The sequence below is a fragment of the Pelecanus crispus genome, chromosome 20 (genome assembly GCF_030463565.1).
Source record: "Pelecanus crispus isolate bPelCri1 chromosome 20, bPelCri1.pri, whole genome shotgun sequence".
Classification (NCBI taxonomy): domain Eukaryota; kingdom Metazoa; phylum Chordata; class Aves; order Pelecaniformes; family Pelecanidae; genus Pelecanus; species Pelecanus crispus.
Window position 1 is genome coordinate 4,856,526 of NC_134662.1, and position 12,161 is coordinate 4,868,686.

Here is a 12,161-nt window from a genome sequence, read left to right on the forward strand (position 1 = left end):
CGTGGGACCCTGGCAGCTGCCCACATCCCCACGGGACGGGCGATAGAGGAGGTCACACCGGGTCTGTCCCCAAAAGCAGGCTGGCGACAGGTCCCAGGGGACACACCATGGGGGGGTCAAGCCATGGACAGGGCCGAGTCCCCCGGTGCGGACGGGGCATGGAACCGAGTCCCGGCACGAGCCTCCAGCCCAAAGCTTGCCAAGAGGCCACCATCCCCTCGCGCCCATCCCCAGGCAGACACCGAGCCCGGGGAAGAGCCACCAAGCGCTTTATTCCCGGGGGGCACGCAGGGCAACCACGCACTCGGTGCCGGGGTACTCGGGTGGGTTGAGCTCAAACTTCTTCTGCACGTCGTAGGGGAGGAATCGACCGGCCACGAAGTGCTGGCGGCCCAGGAAGCGGCGGGCGCACTGCTTGGGCGCCGACAGCGACACCAGGACATCGGGGCTGATCCCGCCGCTGCTCCCGGCCTCCACGTCCCACCCTGCGACGGCAAAAAAGACACGGGGAGGGGATCAGGGGCTGGCCACAGGGGACACGGTGCTGCCGGTGAAGGATGCTCTGGGGTGGTGGAGATGGGGAGGGCGTAGGGAGGATGAGGTGCGCGGCCCCCCCCAGCGCCGGCATCGCCACCCCGCACGGCTCCGGCCGCATCCTGGCACCGCACGGGGTTTTTCCCGGTGGGGATTCACCAGCGGCCGTGCCGAGGGCTCCTGTTTGCTCCTGCGGCGGGAGTGGACGCGGCGGGGGGGGGGGAATCGTGATGGCAATTCCAGGCCTGGCCACCAGACACCCGGGTGTTTTCAAATTACATCATGTCTCAGTTCGGGGAGTTTGTTATTTATCGTGGATGCCCTGAACGCATCCGCGGGGAGCAGCTGCCAGCCCCGGCTCCGGGCGAGGATGCTGCCAGGCTGGGGCGGGGGGGACAGCGGGGGGTCCCCAGGGCTGTCCCTGCCCTGGGAGGGCACCGCGGGGGCTCCCCGGCTGCCCTGGCACTGAGCCCGGGGTGACGCCGCGGTGGGCAGCGTGACAAGCCCGGGGTGCGGGGTGCAGCACCGCCGGGGGGGATGCTATCCTGCTTGGGGGGGCTGAGCGCGGTGCCGGACCTGAGGGCACGTCCAGGCTGACGATGGGGATGCGGACATGCTTCAGGGTGGCCAGGATGGCGGCGCAGGGCTCCCTCCCCTCGCCTGCCTCCGCCTCGGCTCCCAGCACGGCGTCCACCACGGCGTTGTAGGCGTCGTTGATCAGCTGCACCTGGGGGGGCATGGGCACAGGGTGGGCAGCGGCTGGCGGGGGGGTCCCCCGGCCACCCCCCCATGGGGACAGGCCCCCAGCCCCACGCGGGGATCCCCTCTTCCTGCCTAAACAGCCTCACCCAGCAGCTGCTGCCAAAAAATAACGCCCCCCCCGCCCCAAGCCAAGGCGGGGAGCGGGGGACGAGGGGCGCGGTGGCGGGGCAGAGCCCGGCACGCCGAGACACGCAGCCCCGGCCAGGGCAGCGCTTTCGGGTCACATTCCTCCCGCCGAGCCCGGCGCTTCCAACAACAACAGAGCCGGTGGCTGGCGGGGCCGCAGCAGCCGCCGCTGGATTTCATGGCATCCCCGGGCTCCCAGCAGAGCCGGGGGCGGGCGGGGAAGGAATAAAAAAGAATAATAAACTCAACCACGTCAGCCGGTGCGCGCAGCAGCGGCGGCGGCTGCGGGGGGGGCTCACCTCGGTGGGGAGGTAGGAGAGGAAGGGGATGTCCATCTTCTCACACTGCGTCGTGAAATCCCGGTACAGGGGGTCCGGGGAGCGTTTGGGGTAGAAGATGGTGGGCTCGTAGTCCTGCGCGGTGGAGAGTGGAGAAGCGGCATTGGAGCACGGCACCGCTTGGGGATGAAGAGGAGGAGGAGGGGAGGAAGATACCTACAAAGATCCGCAGGTGCCGGGCACACACCAGCCCGATGGCCCCGTTCTGCGCCGGGCCGCACACCACCAGCACCGTGGGCTGCTTCCGCGGCAGGGAGGGCAGCGGGAAGGCCTGCCGAGAGGAGAAGGGGACGTTGTGCCACCACCGAGCCCCGTCCCCCCGGCTCGGCCCTGGGGATGGCACCCGGTGCTGGGGACAGGGGAGGGGACACGGGAAGCAGGGCTTGAGGGGCAGACGGACCCGCGGTGGGGTGCTGGGTGGGCAGCACGGTGCGTGGTGGGATGGGGATGATGCCCAAGGTGGGATGGGGACAGCACCCACGGCAGGATGGGGACGGCACCCACGGCAGGATGGGGCAGGAGATGGGACGGGGACAATGCCCACAGTAGGATGGGGATGGCAGCAGGACCTGGGTGGCACCCAGGGCAGGACAGGGCCTGTAGTGGGGTGAGGATGATGCCCACGGTGGGATGCCGATGGTGCCTACGGTGGGATGGGGACAATGCCCAGGGCAGGGACAAGGACGATGCCCAAGGCGGGACAGGGAGGATGCCCCTGGCAGGGACGATGCCCGTGGCAGGACGGGGCTCCTCGCCAGCGTGCAGGGAGGCGGTCGCACGCTCCACATACCAGCAGCCTGCAAAGGGAGGCTCTGTTTATCCGTTGACGGATTTTTTTCCTGCTCACGGAGCCCGGCTCCTGGTCCCATCCAAACACCAGAGACCCGAGCGGCACGGCCCGCTCGCAGCCGCCGGGGCACTGGACAAAGCCGCGCTTGCCTGGCCCTGGCCCTGCCCCAGCGCCGGCCGTGCTGCCGGCTGCCCTGTGGCTCCTGGGGACGTGCCGGGAAGGGACGACGCTGGGGACCCCAGCTGGGTGGGGGGGATGCCCAAGCTGGGGGCCATGGATGCTCTCCTGGCTTCAGCCCCGTGAGGAAGAGGAGGATGCTCAGCCCTGCTGGGGCTGGTAGCGGAGCTGGGGATGCTGCCATACGGGGGTCCCTGGAAGGGTGGGCAGCCCCATGCCATGGGACTGGGACCAGTCCCGAGGCAGCACCGGGCTCCAGAGAAGCCCCAACACCCAAATATTTCCCCTCCTCAGGCAACTCCTCTGCCCTTAGAGAAGGAAAAGGCAGAAAATGGTCCAGACACCTCCAACGGAAAATGTGAGCCAGGCGGGCTCAGAGCTCGCCGGCCTCCGAGGCACAAAGCTGCCCTTGATGCTGCACCTCCGCTCGCCCGCGCTGCCCAGAGCCCGGCTGCAGCCTCTTCCTCCTCCTCCTCCTCGCATCCGGCGCGAGCACTCGGGGCTCCCAGTCCCGGGAGAGCAGTGCCAGGGCATGGGGAGCACTGGGGACCCCCCAGCACCCCCCTCCCTGCACCCAGCCAGGGCAGCGGGTGCCTGGCCCTGCCGACACCCCAGGGAAGGGCTGAGCAGCCCCCTCCCACGGAGGGTGCGACCCCCAGCCCCGGCTGAGCCCACTTCACCCCAGGGGAAATAATGAAGGGTGGGTGAGGAATGCAAAAAAAAAAAAAACCCACGGAGGGAGAGGCTGCAGCCCTGGCACGGCCAGAGCATCGCTTCCCGCTGGGCTCTGCCGCCAGCCCTGCCTGTCCCCTGTCCCCAAACCGTGGTCTGGGACAGGAGGGTGACAGCAGCCGGGGGTGGGAAAAGCCACGCAGGGGGACAGGATGGGCCGAGGGTGGGCGAGCAGCCGGCAGCAAAGCCCCCGGCCCCGGTGGGGTGTCCCCGGCCCCGCTGGCCGCCTCACCTTGGTCACGGCCACGGCACAGGCGTGTCCCCAGATCTCGATCAGTTGCTGCCGCCCAAACCGGTAATCCTCCAGCAGCTCCTTCTCGATGGCCTCCGCCTCCGCCTTGCTGTGGGGGGAGCAGATGGCAGTGAGGACGGGGACAGCCCCGCACCCCGGCACCGAGCCCCTCGGGACCCCGCTCATCCCCAGGACGTGGGGCAGGGGATGCTCGGGGGTGCCGGGAGAGCGGGCTGGGGGCTCGCAGGGCTCGGGGTGGGCACAGCCAGCGGCTCGGGGCTCGGGACGTGCATGGCCGGCAGATTCGGGGGTGGCGGGGGCTGTATTTTGTGCGAGGCACAGCCCTGGCAGCGGCCCCGGGCTCGTGGGGATCGGGCTGTTATATAAAGGCGAACAATGCTGCGGTTGTTCCTTTGCTGCCGAGCCCAAAAGTTGGCAGGGCCGGGGAGCCTCCAAATTGGACAATAATTGCTCACATCTGTTGGCTCACCTGCGCCGCGGATGGGAACAGCGTGTGCCGGATCCAGCGTGCCGCCGCTGCGCTTCTTAGGGAAGGGACGGTGAAATCTGGCCCCCGGGAGAGGCCGGAGTTGGGATCCTGGCAGCCCAGGGGTGGAAACCCAGAGGCTGGGGGGGAGCCGGGGTCCCCCGGCCCCGGCCATGCTCCTGTTTTGGGGGTGCACCCTCACACCTCGCTCAGGACGGCGTGCAGCGATGGTGCGGTGCTACCGGCCCAAGGCGCTGGGTGGGTTGCAGGGCTGGGGTCCTGCGGGGTCCCTGGCTGCGGGGGGACCCCACACCATCCACGCTGACCCCACGGACCAGCCACATCCCCGGGGTGTCCTGGCAGCCCCCAGAGCCCCACGTCCCGGCAGAGCCTGTACCACGCTGGCCTCGGGATGTCCTGGCAGCCGCCAGAGACCGTTTAGATCCCACCTCCCCTGGGCATTCTGGCAGCCCCCAGGGAGCCCCCTGTTCCCCAGCCACCCTGGCTGACCCCCCCACCCCATGCCCTACGTGTCCTGACAAACCCATAGAGCCTATAGAGCTGCCATCCCTGGCCACTCTGGCGGACCCCACAGACCCCATCCCCTGGCCCTGCTGACAGATCCCATCGATCCCACGTCCTCTGGCTGTCCTGGCTGACCCCATAGACCCCCCCCTTACCCCCTGCATGTCCTGGAAGACCCCCCAGACCCCCAGTGCCCTGGCCACCCTGGCAGACCCCCAGAGAAACCTCATCCCATCCCATCTCATCTCATCCCATCCCAACCCATCCCATCCCAGTCCCAAATCCTTTGGTGCCCTCTAGTGAGCCCCAGCCCGGCCCCAGCCCCCCCTGCAGGCTCCTGTGGGCAAAGAGGGGGGGAAAGGGGCCAAATCCAGCCCCGGTGCCCCCTCCCGTGCCGGGCGGGTGGAGCTGAGCGGGCCCCAGCACAGCTGTGTTGTCGGTCACCCAACAAAAGGCGCTTTTCGGCTCTTGACAAAATTCCCCACGTCTGCTCCGGGGGGAACATTACCCGTAATCGCTGCTGGCAGGGAAACCTGGGCCCCGGCCCGGGCTGGCTCCGCTGTCCTGGCATTGTCCCCAGGGAGGGGGGGGGGGACATCACGGGGCTCCCTGGGCCCTGGCCCGCTGCCCACCCAGGGAGCAGCACCCCCCCCAAACACACCAGGGTGCACGTTTGCCCCGCTCGGCCCAGGCTTTGCCATTTGCCTTGGCTACAGGGCCTGGGGACGCAGCTGGGGGGACGCTGCTCCTGTCCCCTGCGCAGGGGCAGGTACCCTCGGAGCCCAGGGAGGCCCAGCAAAGCCCAGTCCGACCCAGTTCAACCCAGTTCCTGGTGCCTCCCGGAGGGGACAATGGATGGCCGGGGCTGCTGCCGCGCCGACGGGGCAGAGACCTTGGTGGGCGCGGGAGGAAGAGGAGCTGAGGGATGAGGGGCTCGCGAGCATCCCTCCTGCGTCCCCTCCCGTACCCCAGCCCCTGGAGCAGGGCTCCCCAGGATCTGCATCCCAGTTCCGCATCCCAGCTCCCTGTGTCCCCACTCTGCATCCCTGCTCCACATCCCAGCTCCCTGTGTCCCCACTCTGCATCCCTGCTCCGCATCCCAGCTCCCTGTCTCTCCCCCTCTGCATCCCAACTCCCTGTGTGCCCCTTCTGCCTCCCTGCTCCACATCCCAGTTCTGCATCCCTGCTCCGCATCCCAGCTCCATGTGTCCCCCCTCTACATCCCAACTCTGTATCCCAGCTCTGTGTGTGCCCCTCTGCATCCCTGCTCCACATCCCAGTTCCATGTGTTCCCCCTCTGCATCCCTACTCTACATCCCAGTTCTGCATCCCGGCTCCGTGTGTCCCCCCCTCTCCATCCCAGCTCTGCATCCCAGTTCAGCATCACAAATCTGCATCCCAGCTCCGCGTGTCCCCCCCCCTCCATCCCGGCTCTGCATCCCAGTTCAGCATCCCAACTCTGCATCCCAGTTCAGCATCCCAACTCTGCATCGTGGCTCCGCATCCCAACTCCATGTGTGCCCTTCTGTATCCCTGCTCCACATCCCAACTCTGCATCCCGGCTCCGCATCCCAGTTCAGCATCCCAACTCTGCATCCCGGCTCCGCGTGTCCCCCCCTCTCCATCCCGGCTCCGCATCCCAGTTCAGCATCCCAACTCTACGTGTGCCCTTCTGTATCCCTGCTCCACATCCCAACTCTGCATCCCGGCTCCGCGTGTCCCCCCTCCACATCCCAACTCCACATCCCGGCTCCGTGCCCGCCGCCCGTCCCTCCCGGCTCCGCTCGGCTGCGGCCCCCCCGCCCCAGCCCTGCCGGGTCCCCCCGCTCCGCTCCCCACTCCGGGCCCGCGCCTGCCGGAGCCATCCCCGCCGCAGCCATGGCGACCCGGGATGCAGTTGCTCTGGCAACCGAGGCTATTTGGGTACCAGCCCCCCCCCCCCACCGCCCCCGCGGCTCGGGGGTGCGAGGAGCTGGGCTGGGATTGCCCCGGGGGACCGACTGTCCCGGGGGACACGCGTGGGGACAGCGCGGGGCCGAGGCGCCGTGTCCCTGCCCGGCGGAGCCCGGGAGCAGCCGTGGGGGCAGGAGCCCACCCGAGGGGGGGGCACGGGGCAGCGGAGGGTCCCATCCCGCCAGCGGGAGCCCCCAGCCCCCTCCCGGGGTCCCCCCCACGTCCCGCGGGGACCCGGACCCAGCCCTGCGGGCAGCAGCCCGGGGTGCGCCGGGGGGACGGGGAGCGGCTGGGGGGGTCCCGGCTGTGCTGGCGGCGAACCCCGGCAGCGCCGGTGTAGGGCGGCGGGACCCCAGCACCTCCATGGCGGGGCTCCCAGCACCCCCACCCCGGGGCTCCCGGTGCCCCCATCCCGCGGGGCGGTGGCGGGGGGGATCCCGGGGGTCCCGGGCTCACCTGAGGAACCGGAGCGGCTCCCGGCCGGGGCCGGGCGCGGAGCTCATTGCCGGGCAGCGCTGAGCCGGGGCAGCGGCGGAGCCCTGTGGGAGCGGCGGCAGCAGCGGCGCGGAAACCCCCGGTGCTTCGCGGTGCCGCCCGGGGGGAGGTGGCTCCGGCTGCCCCCGCCCCGCCCGGCCCCCCCCGCCCCCGCCCCCCTCCCCGGCACCGGAGCAGCGGCGAGCGCGGCTGAGACCCCCCCACATCCCGGGGAGCCCCTGCCCTCCCCCGAGCCAATGGGAACCTCAAAATCGGCGTTTTTCACCCCCTCCGCCCCCCGGGGGAAGCCACAACTGCGGCATCAGCAAGCGCAGGGTGAGCTCGGAGCCCGCAGGGCCGCTCCCCACCGACCCCCACCCGCGTCACCGAGGGATGAGACCCCGCTGCGGGGACAGGCAGGGCCGGGGGACAGGGACCCGGCCCCTCTCGGGTGCTTTTGGCAGCTGGAGCACAGCCACCAGCCGCCCCTCGCAGCCCTTCCCATGCTCCCACCCCAATCCGGCGCTCCGGGAGCAAGAGCCGGGACCCCCAGACACGTGTGAGGAGCGGGGAAGAAGAGCAAGCGCCTGGGGAAGAAGAGCAAGCGCCGGGGGAACAGCGCAATTTCCCGCTGAGGGATAGGGAGCTGCACAGAAATACACCCGACACCGTATCCGACACCGCGGATCCGTGTGGTTTTAATAACGGCCGCCGCAACAGGCGGCACCGGGCAGCCGCCGCCGCAGTGCTGGCGGAAGCCGGCAGCCGGGGAAGCGCCGGGCCGTGCCTCAGACGTAGTACTGCAGCCCGAACTTCTCGTTGTCCATCTCGCTGGCGGGGCGCAGGTAGTAGAGCTCGTCCAGCGTCGGGGGGACCCAGCGGTCGGTGTGGAACAGGGACTCGCCGACCTGGGCGGGGAGAGAGCGCTGGGGTAGGGACGGGCACGTGTCCCCCCGGGACAGAGCCCTGGGGATGAGCTTTGCCCCTCAGCGCAGCCCCCCCGCGCCGCTGCTTCCTGGGGGGCTTCTTCGCACCCAGGAAATCAGAGCTTTCCAAGGGATCCCACGCGGACCCAAACCCACCGGGGCGGCTGGTTCCCACCCTGGCAGCGAGCTGCGGCCTTAGAGAGTCACAAACCTTCCAGCCAGGAACGTCCTTCATGATTTTGGCCTCCTCATCCAGGTTCTGCCGCAGCAGGCGGAGGGTTCTGCGCCAGAGGGGAAGGCTGAGCCTGGAGCCCGGGGATGCGGTGCCCCGTGGGGCTCCCCCCGCTTCCCCGAGCCCTCCCCCCCCCCCCCCCCCCGTACCTGCGGTCCGACTCGGCCTGCAGCAGCGGCATCAGGGCGATCCGTGCCTCCAGGTCCTCGATGAGCAGCCGCCTGCGGCGGGACGGGGGTCAGAGCTCAGTGGGGAACCGGGGGAGGCCGCGGGGAACCGGGGGAGGCTGCGGGGGGGTCCTGGGGAAGGGCCGGTCGTGGGGAAAGGGACGCGGGGAGGGCAAATCCCAGCCACGGGGTTAGAGAACAGCGGGGGGAAAGGCGGGAGAAACCCGGGGCAGGGCTGGGGGAACCGGAGCACAGCAGCGGGGAGAACGAGGTGGGCGGAACCGGGAGGAGCCCCGGGGCTGGGGGGCGGCACCTGCGCTCCCGGTTCCACTTGATGAGGGTGTAGTAGCCGAGCAGGAGGCTGCCGATGCCGAGCGCGAAGAGGCTGTAACCTGCGGGGCGGGGGGGGAGCCGGTGAGGGGCGGCACCGGAGGGACCGGAGCACCGGGGAGCCGGGGCGGGCCGGGCCCGGGAGGCCCCCCGGGGCCTCCCGGGCCCGGCCCGGCCCGGCTCCCCGTCCGCCGCCCACCTGAGAGGCCGCGCCGCGGGAGGTGCCGCTTGTAGTCGACGGGCCCGTACCCGCCCGGCGGAGGCATGTCCTGCTTCACCTTCGGCGCCGCCATTACGGCGGCCGCATCGACGTCACTTCCGCCGCAGCGGCCGGAAGCCGCTTTTAAGCGGCAGGGAGAGACCACGTGACAGCGCCCCCACCGCCTCCTGCGTCTTAAAGGGGCAACGCAAGCGGTGGGTCCCACCCGCGCCGGTCCCGGTGTGCCCGCCGCGCTCCGTGCACGGATCCTGCACCCGGAGGTGCTCAGCCCCTGCGTGCACGCCCGGTACCGGCGCAGGGCTCCTGCACGCACAGCCCATGCATGCCCGGTACCGGTGCACGCTCCCCAACCCCCGCGGGGACCAAACCCCCGGGCGGGGCGGGAGCTACGGGGTTGGGGGGCCAACGGCAGGGTGCACCCACCAGCAAGCGTGCACCAAAAAGCATGCACCCGCTTGCAAACATGCACCAAAGAGCATGCACCCACCGGCGAGCGTGCAGCAAAGAGCATGCACCCACTGGCGAGCGTGCACCAAGAGTGCAGCCATCGTTAAGCATGCACCAGCAAGCATGCACCAAAAAGCAGGCACCCACTCGCAAACATGCACCAAAAATCACGCACCCGCTTGCAAACATGCACCAAAGAGCATGCACCCACCAGCAAGCATGCAGCAAAGAGCATGCACCCACTGGCGAGCATGCACCAAGAGTGCAGCCATGGTTAAGCATGCACCAGCAGGCGTGCACTGACCAGCAAGCGTGCACCAAAAAGCAGGCACCCACTCGCAAACATGCACCAAAGAGCATGCACCCACTCGCAAATATGCACCAAAAAGCACGCACCCGCTTTCAAACATTCACCAAAGAGTATGCACCCACCAGCAAGCATGCACCAAGAGTGCGGCCACGATTAAGCATGCAGCAACGAGCGTGTACCAAGAGTGCAGCCATAGTTAAGCGTGCACCAACAAGCGTGCACCAAAAAGCATGCACCCACTTGCAAACATGCACCAAAGAGCATGCACCCACGGGTAAGCGTGCACCAAGAGTGCAGCCACGGGCAAGCATACAGCAACGAGCGTGCACCAAGAGTGCAGCCATGGTTAAGCGTGCACCAAAAAGCATGCACCCACTTGCAAACATGCACCAAAGAGCATGCACCCACCGGTAAGTGTGCAGCGAGAGTGCAGCCATGATTAAGCATGCAGCAACGAGTGTGCACCAAGAGTGCAGCCATGGTTAAGTGTGCACCAGCAAGCGTGCACCAAAAAGCATGCACCCACTTGCAAACATGCACCAAAGAGCATGCACCCACCGGTAAGCGTGCACCAAGAGTGCAGCCACGGGCAAGCACGCACTGGTAAGCGTGCACTAAAAAGCGTGCGCCCACCGGCAAGCACGCACCAAAAAACGTGCAAGCGTGCACTGGCAAGCCTGCACCAAAAAGCGTGCTCGCGCTGGAGCGCACACCCACCAGCGAGCAGGCCCCGGGCAGGGTTCTCCCCCCAGCCCCGGCTGTGCTCTGCCCCCCCAGCTCCGCAGCCAGCACCCACCATTTTGTCTGTGCACGCCCCCCAGCCCTGGGGGTGCTGGGGCAGGAGCAGGGCGAGGACCCCCGCAGCACCCCATGCTCCCCAGAACGGTTTTTCCTGCCCCCCCGGCTCTGTAAGCCCTTGGCCGTCTCAAGATCAAGGTCACCCTTGTCTTGAGCTCTAATCGGTGGCCGTAATCCCTCGGCTGCCGCGGGGACTTAGTGACTTTGCAGATGGCGGGGCCGAGGCCGCCGAGCGGGCGCCCACCGAGACGCCGGGGCAGCCCCGGGCGGGGGGAAAGGGCACCCCGGGGAGGGGGCACACGGGGCCGAGCCCCACGGGCAGCAGCTCCATGCTTTCTCCAGCACCGCTTCGCTCCCAGCCAGCCGCGGGAGCCGCGGGATGGGGAGGATCGCTGCCCAAATCCTGCCCGCGGAGGCCTGGCCCCGCTGCAGCAGGGATGGCTGGGCTGGGGGGCGGAAGGGGGGACTCGGTGCTGGGGAGCGGAGGACACAGGGCAGGGTGGGCCCAGGGACGCCCGTGGTCCTCGCGGGATGCACTGGCGGATGCGGGAAAGCCTCCAGCGGCCCCGGGGGTTTGTTAGCGCCGGTGCCCGGAGCTGGGGTCTTCCTCTGCATCTGCTGCGGCTTGTTCAGCCTTTCTAGGAGATCAACTCACTCAGCTTCCCCGGTACCAAATTGTTTCATTGCAACTGAATTTGCGGAACCGAGCCGAGCCGTGGGCAAAGACCCTTGCGGGGGAAGGAGCAGCCACCCCGGGAAGTGCTCGCTGGCTCCGGGCCTCGTCCTCCTGCCCCCGCTTTTGGCGGAGATGGGAGTCAAACGCGATGGTGGCCCACGATTCACACCGACGTCCCCCGGGGAAGCACAGCTGGAGGGGGAATCACGGGCGTCATCTCCCCGTCCAAGCACTGCCCCGGTGGGTGCCGCTGGGATAAGCTGCGCCTTCGGGCACAACCACAAATCCAGGTCTCCGGCAGCTCCTTGGCCCGGTGAGAAAACAAACCCGTGCCCTCGCTCCCTGGCTGTTAGCCTTGCTGGCGCTCGGAGCACCGGCAAACCTCGTCCCGCTCCGCTGCCGCCGTTCCAGCCGCAGCTGCCCCGGGGGGGTCCCGCTCCCCGGCCGCGTTCCCCCGCCTCCCGTGTGCTCCCGTCGTCACCCCAGCGGGCCCCGTGCGCTCCGGGGTCGGGCTCTGAGCTCCCGCTCCCCCGGGACTCTGAGGTTTTTCCCTTTGAGGATGCTCCGGAGAAGAGGCTGCAGCGCCGGGGGGGCCACCCCTGCGACGGCTGCTCTCCACCACGCCTGGGCTGATGGAGGCCTCCGCTCCCTCTGATTTCCCTGCTCCGAGAAGACGGAAAGCCATCGCTGGCTCGTGATTAAGCTCACTGAGCTAATGAGCCAGGGAAATAAAGGTGTGGAGGCAGCGCAGGGTTTTTTTTTTTTTTGGTGGGGGAGGACGTAACGTAAGCGGGAAATCACCCAGGGCACAGCTTGGACCCGCTCTGGACTCCGCGGATGCTCCAGCCCCACCACACGCACCAGGGAAAGGCTGGAGAAAACCCCCAAAGCCACGTCTGGGGGACAGGGGCTTAGGATTCAGGGG

General features: G+C 68.8%; 2 protein-coding genes across 2 annotated transcripts; both read right to left on the reverse strand.

Moving 5' to 3' along the window:
• Positions 1–270: 270 nt before the first annotated feature.
• Positions 271–4,867, reverse strand: YJEFN3 (YjeF N-terminal domain containing 3). Its single transcript, XM_075723615.1, is given in 7 exon segments — positions 271–485; positions 1,111–1,261; positions 1,722–1,835; positions 1,921–2,031; positions 3,692–4,057; positions 4,060–4,107; positions 4,859–4,867. Coding segments are annotated over 7 exon segments (1,014 nt in total).
• Positions 4,868–7,904: 3,037 nt separating this feature from the next.
• Positions 7,905–9,078, reverse strand: NDUFA13 (NADH:ubiquinone oxidoreductase subunit A13). The gene is made up of 5 exons (XM_075723768.1): positions 8,985–9,078; positions 8,769–8,847; positions 8,438–8,509; positions 8,268–8,337; positions 7,905–8,038 (listed from the first exon to the last, which is right to left on the reverse strand). Exons 1-5 carry the CDS (start codon positions 9,076–9,078, stop codon positions 7,919–7,921), a joined length of 435 nt encoding a protein of 144 aa, XP_075579883.1. The 3' UTR covers positions 7,905–7,918.
• Positions 9,079–12,161: the final 3,083 nt, after the last annotated feature.

Excerpts from the sequence above, each read along its gene's own strand:
- NDUFA13 (XM_075723768.1), bottom strand. The coding sequence starts at position 9,078 with ATGGCGGCGCCGAAGGTGAAGCAGGACATGCCTCCGCCGGGCGGGTAC. Across the intron at positions 8,338-8,437 it reads CAGGCCGAGTCGGACCGCAG|AACCCTCCGCCTGCTGCGGC; the intron begins GTACGGGGGGGG and ends CCTCTGGCGCAG. Across the intron at positions 8,039-8,267 it reads AGGACGTTCCTGGCTGGAAG|GTCGGCGAGTCCCTGTTCCA; the intron begins GTTTGTGACTCT and ends CTCCCCGCCCAG.